This window comes from Phyllobates terribilis, unplaced genomic scaffold (genome assembly GCF_046119375.1).
Source record: "Phyllobates terribilis strain yellow unplaced genomic scaffold, ASM4611937v1 Scaffold_4__5_contigs__length_816908805, whole genome shotgun sequence".
NCBI classification, from domain to species: Eukaryota; Metazoa; Chordata; class Amphibia; order Anura; family Dendrobatidae; genus Phyllobates; species Phyllobates terribilis.
The window spans coordinates 43,981,854-44,001,151 of NW_027362764.1; the positions used below are offsets into that span (position 1 = coordinate 43,981,854).

General features: G+C 44.1%; 1 protein-coding gene across 1 annotated transcript in view; it reads left to right on the forward strand.

Annotated features, from left to right (window-relative positions):
- The window catches only part of THSD7A (thrombospondin type 1 domain containing 7A), a 740,167-nt gene that overhangs the window by 713,071 nt on the left and 7,798 nt on the right, over positions 1-19,298 (forward strand). The window contains exons 29-31 of the mRNA XM_073677287.1: positions 7,404-7,486; positions 10,085-10,298; positions 17,698-17,785. Of these exons, the coding sequence (XP_073533388.1) occupies positions 7,404-7,486; positions 10,085-10,298; positions 17,698-17,785 (385 nt within the window). The remainder of the gene's footprint in view (positions 1-7,403; positions 7,487-10,084; positions 10,299-17,697; positions 17,786-19,298) is intronic.

Below are 19,298 nucleotides of genomic sequence, written 5' to 3' on the forward strand. Positions count from 1 at the left end.
CACCCTTTAAAAAAATTATGTGGGTGTTGCATCACGGACCACGATCACCCTGGTGATATGGTGGTAGAGGATGAGGAGAAGGAGGAGGACAAGAGCAAATAGCCAAAATCAGGAAGCGTATACCCATGTGTGGGTGTGAAGAGGTGTATGGGAATACACCTCCCAAGAAAAGACACTGGATTTGAGTTTATGTTACGCTGCTATCATTCGGTGGTGTTGAGAAGTCTGGCCCAATTCAGCCCTTGTTCATTTTTATAAGAGTCAACCTGTCAGCATTTTCAGTTGACATGCGGATGCACTTATCAGTTATAATTCCACCAGCGGCACTAAAAACCCGCACTGATAAAACGCTGGCGGCAGGGCAGGCCAGGACCTCCAAGGCATAGAGAGCCAGTTCATTCCACGTATCCAGCTTGGATACCCAATAATTATAAGGCACAGAGGAATCACGGAGGACGTTGGTACGGTTGGCAAGGTACTCCCTCAGCATCTTCCCAAACTTTGCACTCCTTGTGAGAGTACCCCGCGCCTCAGGGCCTGTGCGATGGGAGGGGCTGAGAATACTCTCCCAGTGTTCCCCTGCCTCTGCTGGATTGGAGTTGTGTCTCTCTCGCCTGTACTCCTTGGTTGTCCAACAAAGTGTGCCCTCTGCCGCCAGCGTTTTCAGGTGGAAATTTTTTTAATAGTTCCGCAACAAGGGCCTTCTGGTACAGCCCCATTTTTGTAGACCTGTCCACCTCAGGAATAAGAGATATCAAGTTCTCCTTGTAGCGTTAGTCTAGAAGTGTCACCAACCAGTAATGACTGTCACCCAAAATTTTGAGAACGCGAGGGTCATGGGAAAGGCAGCGTAACATAAACTCAGCCATGCGTGCCAGACTACTAACAGGCAAGACTTCCGTGTCCTCACCAAGAAGATGACTGACCATGCTCTCCTCCTCCTCTCTGTCCTCTCACCATCCACGCTGAACAGACGGTATGACAGCTGTGCAGGTAGTACCGCCTATAGCGCATGAAAGTAGCTCCTGTCCTTCCTCCTCCTTCTCCTCTTCCTCATTGTCACCCAATCCACGTTGGGATGAGATGAGGCTGGGCTGTGTGTAATCACCCTGTATGGTTCCTTGCTCCATCTCATCGTGCTCTGCCTGCAATGCATCTTCTTTGATTGTGAGCAGAGAGCATTTCAGAAGACAGAGAAGTGGGATGGTGACGCTAATTATGGCGTCATTGCTGCTCACCATCTTGGTGGATTCCTCAAAGTTTTGGAGGATGGTACAAATGTCTGACATCCATGTCCACTCCTGAGGTCTTGTGTGTGGAGTCTGAACTGAATACCGACGGCCTTGTTGATGCTGGTTTTCAACAACTGCCCTCTTCTGCTCACAAATCCTTCCCAACATCTGCAGTGTAGAGTTCCAACGCATGGGGACATCACACACCAGTCTGTGAGCCGGAAGCTGCAAACCCTGCTGAAACACGGCAAGGGCGGCGGAAACTGTAGGGGACTTTCTAAAATGGGCACACAGGCGGCGTACTTTAACAAGCAGATGCGGCAGCTCCGGGTAGGATTTGAGAAACCGCTGAAGCACGAGGTTAAGCACATGGGCCAGGCATGGTATGTGTGTGAGCTCTCCTCGCCTTAGAGCCGCTACCTGGTTCCGGCCATTGTCACACACGACCATGCCTGGCTGTAGGTTCAGCGGTGTGAGCCACAGATCTGCCTGCTCTTTCAGAGCTGTCCACAACTCTTGAGCATTGTGCGGTTTGTCACCTAAGCATATTAGCTTCAGCACAGCCTGTTGCCACTTGGCCGAGGCAGTGCTGCAGTGCTTCCAGATTGTGACTGATGTGGTCATTTCAGATATGGAGGCTGAAGAGGAGGAGGAGGCTGAGGAGGATGAGGTGCAGGAGCTGTAGACCATGGGGGCAACCCTGATTGACCGAGCGCCCGCAATCCTTGGCGTTGGGGTCCCGGCTTCCACTATGTTAACCCAGTGTGCCGTTAGCGAGATGTACCATCCCTGCCCACAAGCACTTGTCCACGTGTCCGTGGTTAGGTGGACTTTCCCGGTAACTGCGTTGTTGAGGGCACGGCTAATGTTTTGGGACACGTGCTTGTGTAATGCGGGGACGGCACACCAGGAGAAATAGTGGCGGCTGGGGACCGAGTACCAAGGGACGGCCGCCGCCATCAGGTTGCGGAATGCTTCCGTCTCCACGAGCCTAAAAGGCAACATTTCGAGCGCAAGCAGTCGTGAAATGTGAGAATTTAGTAGTGTGGCCTGTGTGGCGTTGGCTGCATATTTGCTTTCCAAGGACTGGAGTATGGACAACTGAACGCTGCGCTGGGACAAGGACATGGACGTGCTTCCTGATGCTGCTACTTGAGACTGTGCAACGACAGGTGCAGGGCAGGAGGCATCTTCGCATACACCATGGACAGGGGATTGGTTTGCCTGCACAACAGCGGAAGAAGCAATGGTGCCACCCGCAGACCCTGTTCCTGGACCCTGGGGTTCGGCCCACAAAGTCAGGTGCTTTTCTGCCATGTGCCTGATCATGCTGGTGGTGGTCAGGCTGGTCGTTTTGCCACCCTTGCTGATGCTGGCCTGGCAGGTGGTGCAAATGGTCTTTTTGGGGTTATCGGCAGAGTCTTTAAAAAACAACCAGACTTGGGAAGACCTAACCGTTGTACTGGCAACTTCCTTCGTGTTGGTGTTACGGGGAATGGTTGCCTGCCTTCTGTCTGTGGCCACCACACTGCTTCTTCCTGCCTGTTGGGGTGCTCTGCCTCCCTCCCCCTGTGTGTTGCTCTCCTCGCTCTGCATGTCCTCCTGCCAGGTTGGGTCAGTTACTATATCATCCACCACCTCGTCTTCCACTTCCGCTCCCTGGTCCTCCTCCTGACTTTCTGCCAATTGTGTCTCATCATCGTCCACCTCTTGTGACACTTTCCCACCGTTGCCTTCGTGTGACCGTGACTGCTCAAATATTTGGGCATCGCTACATGCGATCTCCTCTTGCCCCACTTCAAGTGGACCGGGCGAGAGGCCCGAATCTATAAATGGAAAAGTGAACAGCTCTTCAGAGTGTCCAAGTGTGGGATCAGTTGTCTCCGGGCGCTCGGCATGGTGGGAGGAAGGAGGATCAGGGTGAGGAATATGCGGTCCAGACTCACGGCTACTGAGACTTGACCGTGTGGAAGATAGGGTGGTGGTGGTGGTGGTGGCTAAGTGACTGGAAGCATTATCCGCAATCCAACCAACAACCTTTTGACACTGCTCTGGGTTTAATAGTGGTGTGCTGCGGTCCCCTAGGAATTGGGACAGGAAGGTCGGGCAAGAACATGTGGGTGTTTGTTGTTGCACAATTTCAGCTTGCCCACGGCCTTGTCCTCGGCCTCTGCATGCACCATCACCATCACGTCCAGTTCCCCGTCCCTTGCCACGTGCCTTGCCCATTTTAAATGGAGGACAGTATCTTCCACGCTCACTACAAATGACTGAGTTTGGAGCGAACTTATATGTGATCTGTGTGACGGTGAAAACACAGTTTTAAATAGCTGGATTTCTAAAGCTGTAATATGGAAAGGACCTGGCTGTATTCTGTAGTGCCAACAAGCAAATGGTGCAGAAAAACGGTGTTCTCTGGATTGCTTTTTAAGCAAATAATGAGGATTAAGATCCAAAAAAATGTATTCCTGGCCCCTGAGACCTGGGCCTTTGTAAAGAAATATCTAACAGCAGCAGAAGGCAGCATTGGAATGGAGCCTCTTGTGCTATTTGCACTGCAGTCTGCTATATACACTGCCTGCCTGCCTATATACCCTGCCTGCCTGATATCTCTGCAGATGGATTAGTCCTCAGAAGGACTGTTTGTTAAGATGGATATGTGTAATGTACGGTTTTTCTCCCTACACTACCTAATACACAAGCAAATCTCTCCCTGACGCAGCAGCACCTCTCCCTACTCTGCCTCATTCCGGAGTGACTGTGACGAGCATGGTGGCACCAGGTCTGATATAGACCTGATGATGCTGTGCGGCCAGCCAATCACTGTAATGCCACAACCACCATGGCTGCGGCATTACAATGAGTGGAAGGCAATCCCTGCATGTTGATTGGCACTCTAAAGAGAGCCAAACATGCAGGGAGTGGACCCGAGCATCTCACAAGTACTCGGCGAGTGCCGAGCATCTTGAGTACTGAGATGCTCGGGCTAGTACTGAGTACTTGCGAGTATGCTCGATTGTCACTAGTAATAACTTATTGATCAGCGGGGTCCAACTGCTGGAACCAGCACGAATTGCCAGAATGGGGCACTACTATCCCCATTGGAATGGAGCAGCAGTGCGCATGCTCCACCTTTGCTCTATTCATCCCTGTGATGCTATTCACTACTCACAGACAAGCCATGAGGCAGGGTAGTCAAATGTTCCGGGGTCATATACCACGAGAGCATGTAGTAAACTATAGGGGAAAGACAAAGGTTAAGAGAGGTCACAGTCCGAGGTCAGAATACCAGGAAGATGGCAGATCAGAGCAAAGGGGCTAGGCAAATGGATGGTCAGAACGAGATCCAAGGTTAGGAAGCAATAGAACAATGAACAGAGCACAGAAATACAAGGCAAACCACTGAGCAGATGCAGTCTGGCAGAGATCTGGGACCGACAACTCAGCTAAGTAGCTGGGTAATCACCTGGAACAGGGAACATCTGTAAGAAGCTCAGCACCTCCCAGACTCAGATTGGATGGCTGAGCTGTCCATCAAATTTCATGAATTTTAGCAAACCCCCCAAAAATTTGGTAACTCGACTTGCAGTGGCAAAATGGCAGCCGTACAGCCGCAATTTTACTGGATTCACATGAGCCTGGAAAGGGTTAAAAAGAACAATAAAATAAACTCCCTTTCACCCCTGATCTGTCCCTGTCACTGCCAATGATTCTCTACTTGCTCCAAAAAGGCGACAGCTCTGGCTCCAGTCTTTTCTTCACTCTTCACCAGCGCATTCAGAACCGACTAAGCCTACGTCTTTTTGAAAATATTGGAGGAGTGCAATAATGCAAAAATTAGAGCAGCTTGCAGTGTTCTGTAACGCATGAATTCTGAAGATGAAGGTTGAGAAAAAAATGTCACAAATTCAATTATAAAATTATTTAATTTGCACATGTGTAACGAGGTGGCACGGGGTGGTAGTCGTGGGCGAGTCTACTGAGCAACCTCCAGCGAGCACCAGGGCACCTCGCACATGAATAAATGGATAGTCAGTGCTTTTAAATAAAACCAACTTTACTGACAGATTGCAGTGTACAGGCAGGTGCAGCAGATATTCTCAGGGCCAGATCTTATGCAGGGACAATAAGCTGTTTCTCTACCTTCCAACTCAGTTTATCACAGCAGGCAGACTTTCACCTTCAGCACACCCTCTGTTCTGGTTGCTGCTTGTCCTAGGGAAGCTGTGCTACTCGGATAAGGCTCCTATCCCTTTTTCCACAGTCCCTGTTCTCTCTAGCTGTGCTACTCGGATAGAGATATATATGTACATCCCTTTTCCACAGCCTCTGTTCGATCCTCAGCTCCTGCTGAGGGCTGTCGGCACTCTCTCTCTCCCGCGCACCTTCTAACCCTGGCCTGGGTCTATGGCTGCCGGACTCTGCTTAGTGCCTAGTCTCTGTCCTCGGATCCGCGCACCTTCTAACCCTGGCCTGGGTCTATGGCTGCCGGACTCTGCTTAGTGCCTAGTCTCTGTCCTCGGATCCGCGCACCTTCTAACCCTGGCCTGGGTCTATGGCTGCCGGACTCTGCTTAGTGCCTAGTCTCTGTCCTCGGATCCGCGCACCTTCTAACCCTGGCCTGGGTCTATGGCTGCCGGACTCTGCTTAGTGCCTAGTCTCTGTCCTCGGATCCGCACACCTTCTAACCCTGGCCTGGGTCTATGGCTGCCGGACTCTGCTTAGTGCCTAGTCTCTGTCCTCGGATCCGCGCACCTTCTAACCCTGGCCTGGGTCTATGGCTGCCGGACTCTGCTTAGTGCCTAGTCTCTGTCCTCGGATCCGCGCACCTTCTAACCCTGGCCTGGGTCTATGGCTGCCGGACTCTGCTTAGTGCCTAGTCTCTGTCCTCGGATCCGCACACCTTCTAACCCTGGCCTGGGTCTATGGCTGCTGGACTCTGCTTAGTGCCTAGTCTCTGTCCTCGGATCCGCACACCTTCTAACCCTGGCCTGGGTCTATGGCTGCCGGACTCTGCTTAGTGCCTAGTGTCTGTCCTCGGATCCACGCACCTTCTAACCCTGGCCTGGGTCTATGGCTGCCGGACTCTGCTTAGTGCCTAGTCTCTGTCCTCGGATCCGCGCACCTTCTAACCCTGGCCTGGGTCTATGGCTGCCGGACTCTGCTTAGTGCCTAGTCTCTGTCCTCGGATCCGCACACCTTCTAACCCTGGCCTGGGTCTATGGCTGCTGGACTCTGCTTAGTGCCTAGTCTCTGTCCTCGGATCCGCGCACCTTCTAACCCTGGCCTGGGTCTATGGCTGCTGGACTCTGCTTAGTGCCTAATCTCTGTCCTCGGATCCGCACACCTTCTAACCCTGGCTCAGGTCTCTGGCTGCCGGACTCTCTGGTACTCACATGGACCCTTGATGTCTCGTGTACTGGCCTCTTCTCTGAGTGCATTTACACCATCACCGGTCCTTACTCATGGGCTTACGGCCCCACTGCCTCGACCTGTCCTTGGTCCCGACCTGTCACGAGCAGGTCCCCACTCGTGGGCTTACGGCCCCCACTGCCTTGACTCCTTCTTTGCGGGTACACCCCCGTCTTCACACAAGCTCCCTTTCTCTGGAGCTCTTCTCTGACACCTTGTCCTGGGCATGGCTGCCGGGACACTGCCCCTTGACTCCCTGTCTCTTGTCTCTAAGCTCACTGCCTCTGCTCCTCCCTGCTACGCTCCTCCCCCTGGCCAGCTCTGCCATGCTGCTGTAACTACTGCACTGTACAATACAGGGAGAACACATAAAAGCATCAACATTACGTTAGACATTACACTCACACGGGGACAAGTACTGCCGCACGTGGGAATAATAACAGGGAACAGTCCTTCTTAAAGGGGTGGTGGCGTCCATCCCCCTTACACATGCAATGCACTAAATAAACCTCCGAAGTTTAGGAGCATACTGCATTAAGATTATCAGACTGCCCTTGTTCTTGTTCGGCAGCTTTTTAAAGTGTGGTCAGCTCGAGATCAATTCACCCCTAATAGTATTCATGTAGCTTATTAGACAGTATGGACAGAGTTTAGTCTTCATGAGATGAAGTGTCAGTTTTCATTACAGCGCTATATAATATGGTTACAGGTTATAGATTATATCGCTTTATAATGGTTATTACATCTTCTATCCTCCAGGTGGCTGTTTTGAAGTACTGAGACCAGAGAGTGAAAGACTGTGCAATCCGCCATGTATCCAGCAGCACTCGTATTGTACCGAGGTAGGTAATGACATGGAAACGGTCATGATATGGTAGTTCCACAACATTTCCTATATAATGCATTACTTGCTGGGGTAAGGCATGCACTTAATTGTCAGATAAGTGTGATCAATGGCTTGTCTAATTCCCACTGGTAAAATTTTAATTTCTGCAAAATGGTGTAATGGCTTAACTCATAATTTCACTGTTCATTTATAGCTTATCCTATTAGCCTCCTGCTATCAGCTAGACTGCGGCTGCTGTAATATCTTAAATACTTAAGGAAATGTTAACCCTTGGGCAACACAAAGTGTATAGCTGGGCTGGAATCATCACCAGACAAATCTGGGCTCATTGGGAACTATGAAAACCCCATAAATACATTCTATGGTTGTCAAGGGTTATCCAGTGGAGGCTACACAGGTGTGAAACCCTTAAATGAGCAGGATTCGTAATAACTTATTGATCAGCGGGGGCCAACTGCTGGCACCAGCACAAATTGCCAGAACAGGGCACTACTATCCCCAATGGAATGGAGCAGCAGTGCGCATGCTCCACCATTACTCAATTCATTCCTGTGACACTAGTCACTACTCACGGACAAGCCATGAGGCAGGGTAGTCAAATGTTCCGGGGTCATATACCATGAGAGCACGTAATAAACTATAGGGGAAAGTTAAAGGTTAAGTCAGGTCACGATCCGAGGTCAGAATACCAGGAAGATAGCAGATCAGAGCAAAGGGGCTAGGCAAATGGATGGTCAGAACGAGGTCCAAGGTCATGCAGCAAAAGAACAATGAACAGAGCACAGAAATACAAGGCAAACCACTGAGCAGATGCAGTCTGGCAGAGATCTGGGACTGACAACTCAACTAAGTAGCTGGGTAATTATCTGGAACAGGGAACACCTGTAAGAAGCTCAGCACCTCCCAGACTCAGGTTGGATGGCTGAGCTGTCCATTGAACTACCGACAGTTCAGCACGCCCCTGCATCAGATTCGACGACTGAGCTGTCGCTCACCGCATCCAAGATACAGTGAGCATAGGAATCGTGACAATTCCCTTCGGCTTTTTCCGGCAGCCCCATAGAAGACGAATGGAATGGCAGTCAAGCATTCAACCTGCCACTACATTTTGTAACAGGAGTCAAATTCCTCGTTCTGACTATCAGTGCATGTCCCAGTGATTGGACCCACACCGATCAATGAGTTATTGATAGATGATCCCTTTTTTAAACCGACATTCACTTTAACTAGTTATTCCCATTTCAGACATCTTGGACATTTATGGCATATGCAGTCCTAGTCTTTCTCGATGACGGGGACCCTCTTGTGACCACTGTGAATGGAGATGTTGTGGCGCGGGCACAGCTCTTTCCATTCATTTTATGAAATATTAGAAAATAGGTGAACCCCAAGAAAAAGGGAATCCAATCTAAAAAAAAAATCTAATTCTTTTATAATTTCCCAAACGTCATGAATTTTAGCGAATCCCCAAAAAATTTGGTAATTCGACTTGCAGTGGCAAAATGGCAGCCGTACAGCCGCAATTTTGCTAGATTCACATGAGCCTGGAAAGGGTTAAAAAGAACGACATACACTCCCTTTCACCCCTGATCTGTCCCTACCACTGCCAACGATCCTCTACTTGCTCCAAAAAGGCGTCAGCTCTGGCTCTAGTCTTCTTTTCACTCTTTACCAGCGCTTTCAGCACCGACTAAGCCTACGTCTTTTTGAAAACATTGGAGGAGTGCAATAATGCAATAAAGCTGTAGAAAACTGAAGAAGAGAAGCATAGTATGTGTGGGAGGATTATATGGATGATAGGAAACGATGAGGTGGTCTGTTGCGCAACAGGTGGGCACAACTCCATTCTTAGCGCCAACTGAAGGAATCGTCCAAATTGGCCTCCAGTCTCAACGAATGGCAAATGAAGAAACTGGATTATTTCTTGCAGTGATGCCCCAATGCAGAGAAGGTTGGATTGCAAAATGTTCATAAGCAATCACTACATTGGATATACAAGGCTTACCAGATGAAGACTCGTTTTACAGAGCCGAAACACGTTGTATGTACAATAAGGTGATTGCGTCTGAACATTTTGGAATCTGAGCTTGTCTACATCGGGGAATTGCCGCGACAAATAGTCCAGTTTCTTCAACTGCACCAGGCCAACATATAACCTCATAATGTGCGCTGCCCCCTGTGGTCATGTAGGGTGACGTAATCAAGACAAGGTCTAGTCAACACCAGAAACACTGGCAAAGAATGAAGCGAAGACCAGAGCCGGAGTGGAAGCCAATGATGTTTTATTGTTTCTAGCCCGTTCCTGGCCTATCCTTTGATTACGCTTTGGAATCTGGCGATGTCAGAGCGTAATAATTATTTTAGTTTTTTTTTTATGGGATTCAATTAACATTCAATGCAAATCGAATTTCATGGTTGAATTCAATGTATATGCACCCTTCTTGGCACGATTGGTGGAAGTTGTGTACTTGTTTGAATATTGACATGGATGGTGACCTGTATCCTAATGAAGGGATAAGCGAGAGACGTGTCTTGTCATCCTCCATGAGGCTTGGCACAAAATCCTGATTTAATTGTTTCTTCTCGTTTTAAGTCTGGTTCCTGCGGTTGTGAAGACGGCTACACAGAAGTCACCTCCTCTGATGGGACGTTGGATCAGTGCACTCTGATTCCTGTAGTGATTTTACCGACCAGCTTGGACAAGAAAGGAGATGTAAAAACGAGCCGAGCCATTAATCCAACACAACCGTCTAGCAGTCAGTCCGGCTATGGGGGAAGGACATGGTTTTTGCAGCCGTTCGGGTCAGGTAATTAAATGTTTCAACTTAACATAAAAATGTAATTCAGTTTGAATGGTTACCTATGCACTAAATAGGTGATAATTAGAGATGAACAAAAAGATTCATCCAGTTCGGTTCTGTGTGGCAGCCGGACCAGAACAGTCTTAACTTAGGTGTCAGTTTTTCTCTCCGGCATCCTGGGTGCCTATGTCCCTTTTTAGGGCTCATTCAACATCACAAAATGGAGGCCTAGTAATCTGCATAGACACACATGATGCTGGGTAGAGTATTGCTGACACAGAAATGAATTCTGCTCTGGTCCGACTGCCATGGAGGACGAAACTGGAAGCCGGACGAGGGGAGTTTGAATCTTTTTACCCATAATTGCTAGATCAGTTTGGTTCCTACCACTGGAGCCGCATTGCTGCATTGGGTCCACATGGAACCCATCTGTAACATTATCTTCACTGGTGGACCCAAGGAACCCACCCATAACGTCATCTTCACTGATGGGCCCAAGGAACCTGATCTCAAAATCATCTCCATTAATGGGCTCAAGTTGCTCACCCTCAAAATCATTTTCACTGGTGGGTCCAATGAACCTACCCTCAAAATCATCTCCACCTGTTGTAAAATGTGGTGAAACTGACAAGTTAGAATTTCAAAAGATTCGCTTTTTTTCTATCACCCACACATTACACACATACATTACACAGCCACATGTTACATACATTACACACATACAGTACAGACCAAAAGTTTGGACACACCTTCTCATTTAAATATTTTTCTGTATTTTCATGACTATGAAAATTGTACATTCACACTGAAGGCATCAAGAACTATGAATTAACACATGTGGAATTATATACTTAACAAAAAAGTGTGAAACAACTGAAAATATGTCTTATATTCTAGGTTCTTCAAAGTAGCCACCTTTTGCTTTGATGACGGCTTTGCACACTCTTGGCATTCTCTTGATGAGCTTCAAGAGGTAGTCACCGGAAATGGTCTTCCAACAATCTTGAAGGAGTTCCCAGAGATGCTTAGCACTTGTTGGCCCTTTTGCCTTCACTCTGCGGTCCAGCTCACCCCAAACCATCTCGATTGGGTTCAGGTCTGGTGACTGTGGAGGCCAGGTTATCTGGCGTAGCACCCCATCACTCTCCTTCTTGGTCAAATAACTCTTACACAGCCTGGAGGTGTGTTTGGGGTCATTGTCCTGTTGAAAAATAAATGATGGTCCAACTAAACGCAAACCGGATGGAATAGCATGCCGCTGTAAGATGCTGTGGTAGTCATGCTAGTTCAGTATGCCTTCAATTTTGAATAAATCCCCAACAGTGTCACCAGCAAAGCACCCCCACACCATCACACCTCCTCCTCCATGCTTCACGGTGGGAACCAGGCATGTAGAGTCCATCCGTTCACCTTTTCTGCGTCGCACAAAGACACGGTGGTTGGAACCAAAGATCTCAAATTTGGACTCATCAGACCAAAGCACAGATTTCCACTGGTCTAATGTCCATTCCTTGTGTTCTTTAGCCCAAACAAGTCTCTTCTGCTTGTTGCCTGTCCTTAGCAGTGGTTTCCTAGCAGCTATTTTATCATGAAGGCCGGCTGCACAAAGTCTCCTCTTAACAGTTGTTGTAGAGATGTGTCTGCTGCTAGAACTCTGTGTAACATTGACCTGGTCTCTAATCTGAGCTGCTCTTAACCTGCGATTTCTGAGGCTGGTGACTCGGATAAACTTATCCTCAGAAGCAGAGGTGACTCTTGGTCTTCCTTTCCTGGGGCGATCCTCATGTGAGCCAGTTTCTTTGTAGCGCTTGATGGTTTTTGCAACTGCACTTGGGGACACTTTCAAAGTTTGCCCAATTTTTCGGACTGACTGACATTCATTTCTTAAAGTAATGATGGGCACTCGTTTTTCTCGTTTTTCTTTACTTAACTGCTTTTTTCTTGCCATAATCCAAATTCTAACAGTCTATTCAGTAGGACTATCAGCTGTGTATCCACCTGACTTCTGCACAACACAACTGATGGTCCCAACCCCATTTATAAGGCAAGAAATCCCACTTATTAAACCTGACAGGGCACACCTGTGAAGTGAAAACCATTTCCGGTGACTATCTCTTGAAGCTTGTCAAGAGAATGCCAAGAGTGTGCAAAGCTGTCATCAAAGCAAAAGGTGGCTACTTTGAAGAACCTAGAATATAAGACATATTTTCAGTTGTTTCACACTTTTTTGTTAAGTATATAATTCCACATGTGCTAATTCATAGTTTTGATGCCTTCAGTGTGAATGTACAATTTTCAAAGTCATGAAAATACAGAAAAATCTTTAAATGAGAAGGTGTGTCCAAAATTTTGGTCTGTACTGTATACAGTACATTACAAACATCCAGTACAGACAGACACACATACGTATATTACACAGCTACACATTACAAACATATACATTACAAACATCCAGTAAAGACAGACACGCATATATTACATAGATACACATTACACACATATACAGTACATTACAAACATCCAGTACAGACAGACACATATATATTACACAGCTACACATTACACACATATACAGTACATTACAAACATCCAGTACAAACAGACACACATATATTACACAGCTACTCATTACACACATATACATTACAAACATCCAGTACAGACAGACACACATACATTACACAGCTACTCATTACACACATATACATTACAAATATCCAGTAGAGACAGACACACATATATTACACAGCTATATATTGCACACATATACATTATAAACATCCAGTACAGACAGACACACATTACACACATATACATTACAAACATCCAGTACAGACTGCCACACTTTACACACATATACATTACAAACCTCCAGTACAGACAGACACACATTACACACATATACATTACAAACATCCAGTACAGACTGACACACATATATTACACAGCTACACAATACACACATATACATTACAAATATCCAGTAGAGACAGACACACATATATTACACAGCTATACATTACACACATATACATTATAAACATCCAGTACAGACAGACACACATTACACACATATACATTACAAACATCCGGTACAGACAGCCACACATTACACACACATACATTAAAAACATCCAGTACAGACAGACACACATTACACACATATACATTACAAACATCCAGTACAGACAGACACCCATATATTACACAGCTACACATTACACACATATACAGTACGTTACAAACATCCAGTACAGAAAGACACACATATATTACACAGCTACACATTACACACATATACATTACAAACACCCAGTACAGACAGACACACATATATTACACAGCTACACATTACACACATATACATTACAAACATCCAGTACAGACAGACACACATATATTACACAGCTACACATTACACACATATGCATTACAAACATCCAGTACAGACAGACACACATATATTACACAGCTATACATTACACACATATACATTACAAACATCCAGAACAGACAGAGACACATATATTACACAGCTACACATTACACACATATACAGTATGTTACAAACATCCAGTACAGACAGACACACATATATTACACAGCTACACATTACACACATATACAGTACAGACCAAAAGTTTGGACACACCTTCTCATTTAAAGATTTTTCTGTATTTTCTTGACTATGGAAATTGTACATTCACACTGAAGGCATCAAAACTATGAATTAACACATGTGGAATTATATACTAACAAAAAAGTGTGAAACAACTGAAAATATGTCTTATATTCTAGGTTCTTCAAAGTAGCCACCTTTTGCTTTGATGACTGCTTTGCACACTCTTGGCATTCTCTTGATGAGCTTCAAAAGGTAGTCACCGGAAATGGTTTTCACTTCACAGGTGTGCCCTGTCAGGTTTAATAAGTGGGATTTTTTGCCTTATAAATGGGGTTGGGACCATCCGTTGTGTTGTGCAGAAGTCAGGTGGATACACAGCTGATAGTCCTACTGAATAGACTGTTAGAATTTGTATTATGGCAAGAAAAAAGCAGCTAAGTAAAGAAAAACGAGTGGCCATCATTACTTTAAGAAATGAAGGTCAGTCAGTCCGAAAAATTGGGAAAACTTTGAATGTGTTCCAAATGCAGTTGCAAAAACCATCAAGCTCTACAAAGAAACTGGCTCACATGAGGACCGCCCAGGAATGGAAGACCAAGAGTCACCTCTGCTTCTGAGGATAAGTTTATCCAAGTCACCAGCCTCAGAAATCGCAGGTGAACAGCAGCTCAGATTAGAGACAAGGTCAATGCCACACAGAGTTCTAGCAGCAGACACATCTCTACAACAACTGTTAAGAGGAGACTTTGTGCAGCAGGCCTTCATGGTAAAATAGCTGCTAGGAAACCACTGCTAATGACAGGCAACAAGCAGAAGAGACTTGTTTGGGCTAAAGAACACAAGGAATGGACATTAGACCAGTGGAAATCTGTGCTTTGGTCTGATGAGTCCAAATTTGAGATCTTTGGTTCCAACCACCGTGTCTTTGTGCGACGCAGAAAAGGTGAACGGATGGACTCTACATGCCTGGTTCCCACCGTGAAGCATGGAGGACGAGGTGTGATGGTGTGGGAGTGCTTTGCTTGTGACACTGTTGGGGATTTATTCAAAATTGAAGGCATACTGAACCAGCATGGCTACCACAGCATCTTGCAGCGGCATGCTATTCCATCCGGTTTGCGTTTAGTTGGACCATCATTTATTTTTCAACAGGACAATGACCCCAAACACACCTCCAGGCTGTGTAAGGGCTATTTGACCAAGAAGGAGAGTGATGGGGTGCTACGCCAGATGACCTGGCTTCCACAGTCACCAGACCTGAACCCAATCGAGATGGTTTGGGGTGAGCTGGACCGCAGAGTGAAAGCAAAAGGGCCAACAAGTGCTAAGCATCTCTGGGAACTCCTTCAAGATTGTTGGAAGACCATTTCCGGTGACTACCTCTTGAAACTCATCAAGAGAATGCTAAGAGTGTGCAAAGCAGTCATCAAAGCAAAAGGTGGCTACTTTGAAGAACCTAGAATATAAGACATATTTTCAGTTGTTTCACACTTTTTTGTTAAGTATATAATTCCACATGTGTTAATTCATAGTTTTGATGCCTTCAGTGTGAATGTACAATTTCCATAGTCAAGAAAATACAGAAAAATCTTTAAATGAGAAGGTGTGTCCAAACTTTTGGTCTGTACTGTACATTACAAACATCCAGTACAGACAGACACACATACATTACACAGCTACACATTACACACATATACATTACAAACATCTAGAACAGACAGACACACATATATTACACAGCTACACATTACACACATATACATTACAAACATCCAGTACAGACAGACACACATATATTACACAGCTACACATTACACATATATACAGTACGTTACAAACATCCAGTACAGACAGATACACATATATTACACAGCTACACATTACACACATATACATTACAAACATCCAGTACTGACAGACACACATATATTACACAGCTATACATTACACACATATACATTACAAACATCCAGAACAGACAGACACACATATATTACACAGCTACACATTACACACATATACATTACAAACATCCAGTACAGACAGACACACATATATTACACAGCTACACATTACACACATATACAGTTCGTTACAAACATCCAGTACAGACAGATACACATATATTACACAGCTACACATTACACACATATACATTACAAACATCCAGTACTGACAGACACCCATATATTACACAGCTACACATTACACACATATACAGTACGTTACAAACATCCAGTACAGACAGACACACATATATTACACAGCTACACATTACACACATATACATTACAAACACCCAGTACAGACAGACACACATATATTACACAGCTACACATTACACACATATACATTACAAACATCCAGTACAGACAGACACACATATATTACACAGCTATACATTACACACATATACATTACAAACATCCAGAACAGACAGACACACATATATTACACAGCTACACATTACACACATATACAGTATGTTACAAACATTCAGTACAGACAGACACACATATATTACACAGCTACACATTACACACATATGCATTACAAACATCCAGTACAGACAAACACACATATATTACACAGCTATACATTACACACATATACATTACAAACATCCAGAACAGACAGACACACATATATTACACAGCTACACATTACACACATATACATTACAAACATCCAGTACAGACAGACACACATATATTACACAGCTACACATTACACACATATACAGTACGTTACAAACATCCAGTACAGACAGATACACATATATTACACAGCTACACATTACACACATATACATTACAAACATCCAGTACTGACAGACACACATATATTACACCGCTACACATTACACACATATACATTACAAACATCCAGTACTGACAGACACACATATATTACACAGCTACACATTACGCACAAATACATTACAAACATCCAGTACAGACAGACACCCATATATTACACAGCTACACATTACGCACATATACATTACAAACATCCAGTACTGACAGACACACATATATTACACAGCTACACATTACGCACATATACATTACAAACATCCAGAACAGACAGACACCCATATATTACACAGCTACACATTACACACATATACATTACAAACATCCAGAACAGACAGACACACATATATTACACTGCTACACATTACACACATATACATTACAAACATCCAGAACAGACAGACACACATATATTACACTGCTACACATTACACACATATACATTACAAACATCCAGAACAGACAGACACCCATATATTACACAGCTACACATTACACACATATACATTACAAACATCCAGAACAGACAGACACACATATATTACACTGCTACACATTACACACATATACATTACAAACATCCAGTACAGACAGACACACATATATTACACTGCTACACATTACACACATATACATTACAAACATCCAGTACAGACAGACACACATTGCACACATACACATTACAAACATCCAGAACAGACAGACACACATATATTACACAGCTACACATTACACACATATACATTTCAAACACATACATTGCATGCAGAGACACATCATCATCTGTAACTCACCTTCCAAAAAAAAAAAAAGAACCCAGACATGACAGTGGAGGACAAACAGACAAAACAGACAAGTGAAGACTTTGATAAACTGTGCTAACACTTTAATACAACTAATCAGGTATCTGCTTTATAACTGACGTAACAATTTATTACTAACCAAGACTAACATTCACTCTTTCCAGATGGGAAGCTGAAGACCTGGGTGTACGGGGTCGCTGCAGGCGCCTTTGTCTTTCTCTTATTTGTGGTTTCTATGATCTATCTGGCTTGGTGAGTTCACATGTTATTGCCTAACCTGATGTTGTGCAAGTTTTTAAATGTTTCTCATGAGATTGTATGAAGCAAAGTCAGGGAGTCTGCGTATACACCATTCACTTAACCGTACAAAATGCTAAATAAAACAGGGGGGAAAAATCCAAACAAACTGTGATTCTGTCATTGTTTTATTTTGTTTTTTCCCCTTTCTACTGTGTAAAAATCATTTCACATCACAAATTTCCATATCAGCACAATTACTGCCAAACGAACCTCGTTCTTTTTTTATTATTATTATTATTATTATTATTAATAATTATTATCATTAGTATTTTAATGATTTAAAATTATTCTGAACTTTTTTTTTAAAAAAAAAAACAAAACAATTATGTTTTACCATTTTCGAGTCCTGAAACGTTTTATTTTTCTCAAATGAAGGCTCGTGTTTTTGAGTACCAAGGTTTTAATTGTACCATTTCAGGACACATATAATGTTTTGGTTCCTTTTTATTCAATTTTTAGAGAAGATGCAGTGAACAAAAAAAAATATTTTATTTATTTATTTTTTTTTATTCCTTTTCAATGTTTAACTTATGAGTTAAGTAATTTTATATTATGTTAGATTGGACTTGTATGGACACTGCTTTACCAAATGGTTTTTTGTTTGTTTTTTAGTTGTTTTTTTTTAACTTTATAATATATTTTTTTAAGATTTAAAAAAAAAATAAATTGTCTTCACTTGACATTTTTTACTTCCCCCCCTAAGGACTTTTTGCTGTATTTAGTAGAAATAACAGTTTAATATGAAGCCCAGCTTGTGGCTGGGGATCACTTCACTTAATTGTTGCTGTCGGAAATTGACAGTGGTATTTAAGGAGTTAAACAGTAGTTCTCGGAGGAACAATTTGCTCCTGCTCTGTGTGGAGCGGGCTCAGATCCTGAGTCTGCTTCATACATCTGTTGAATGACATGATAGTATTTCCTGGAGCGAAATGTATTTCTTTACAATTATTTATTATTTATAAATTTTCAGAAGTATGACAATTTTTATCATTAGTATTTTCTTGGATTTCTATGCCATTCAGTAAAGCCCTCAAGACTGAAAATAAAAATACATTGAGGCCAAGGTCAAATAAATTCACAACCAAGAAAACAACTAAAAATCCTTTTAATAAATAGTAATTTGGAAAAATAGTTTTTTTTTCAGAACACTAGTAAATGATTAAAACAGATGTATCACCAGAATTCACTATGCATATATTACTAAATAGACCTCTTAGACCTGTTGGGAACAGTATACTTATCATGAAAATCCATGTCAGAAGAATGCCTGTATAATCCAGATTCTGAAGTGAGTCCAGCTAAAGAGTGAGAGAGTTCATGAGTTCAAGTGTATTCAGTCTCTACCCACCGTGACAATTCAATCTCCGTCCACCCAGACTGCTGCAGCTTGTACTGAACAATGTGAGATCTCATCAGCTACAGCGAGGAGGGACACTGAGGAGTCGTCAGTCTGGCTAGATGGGCA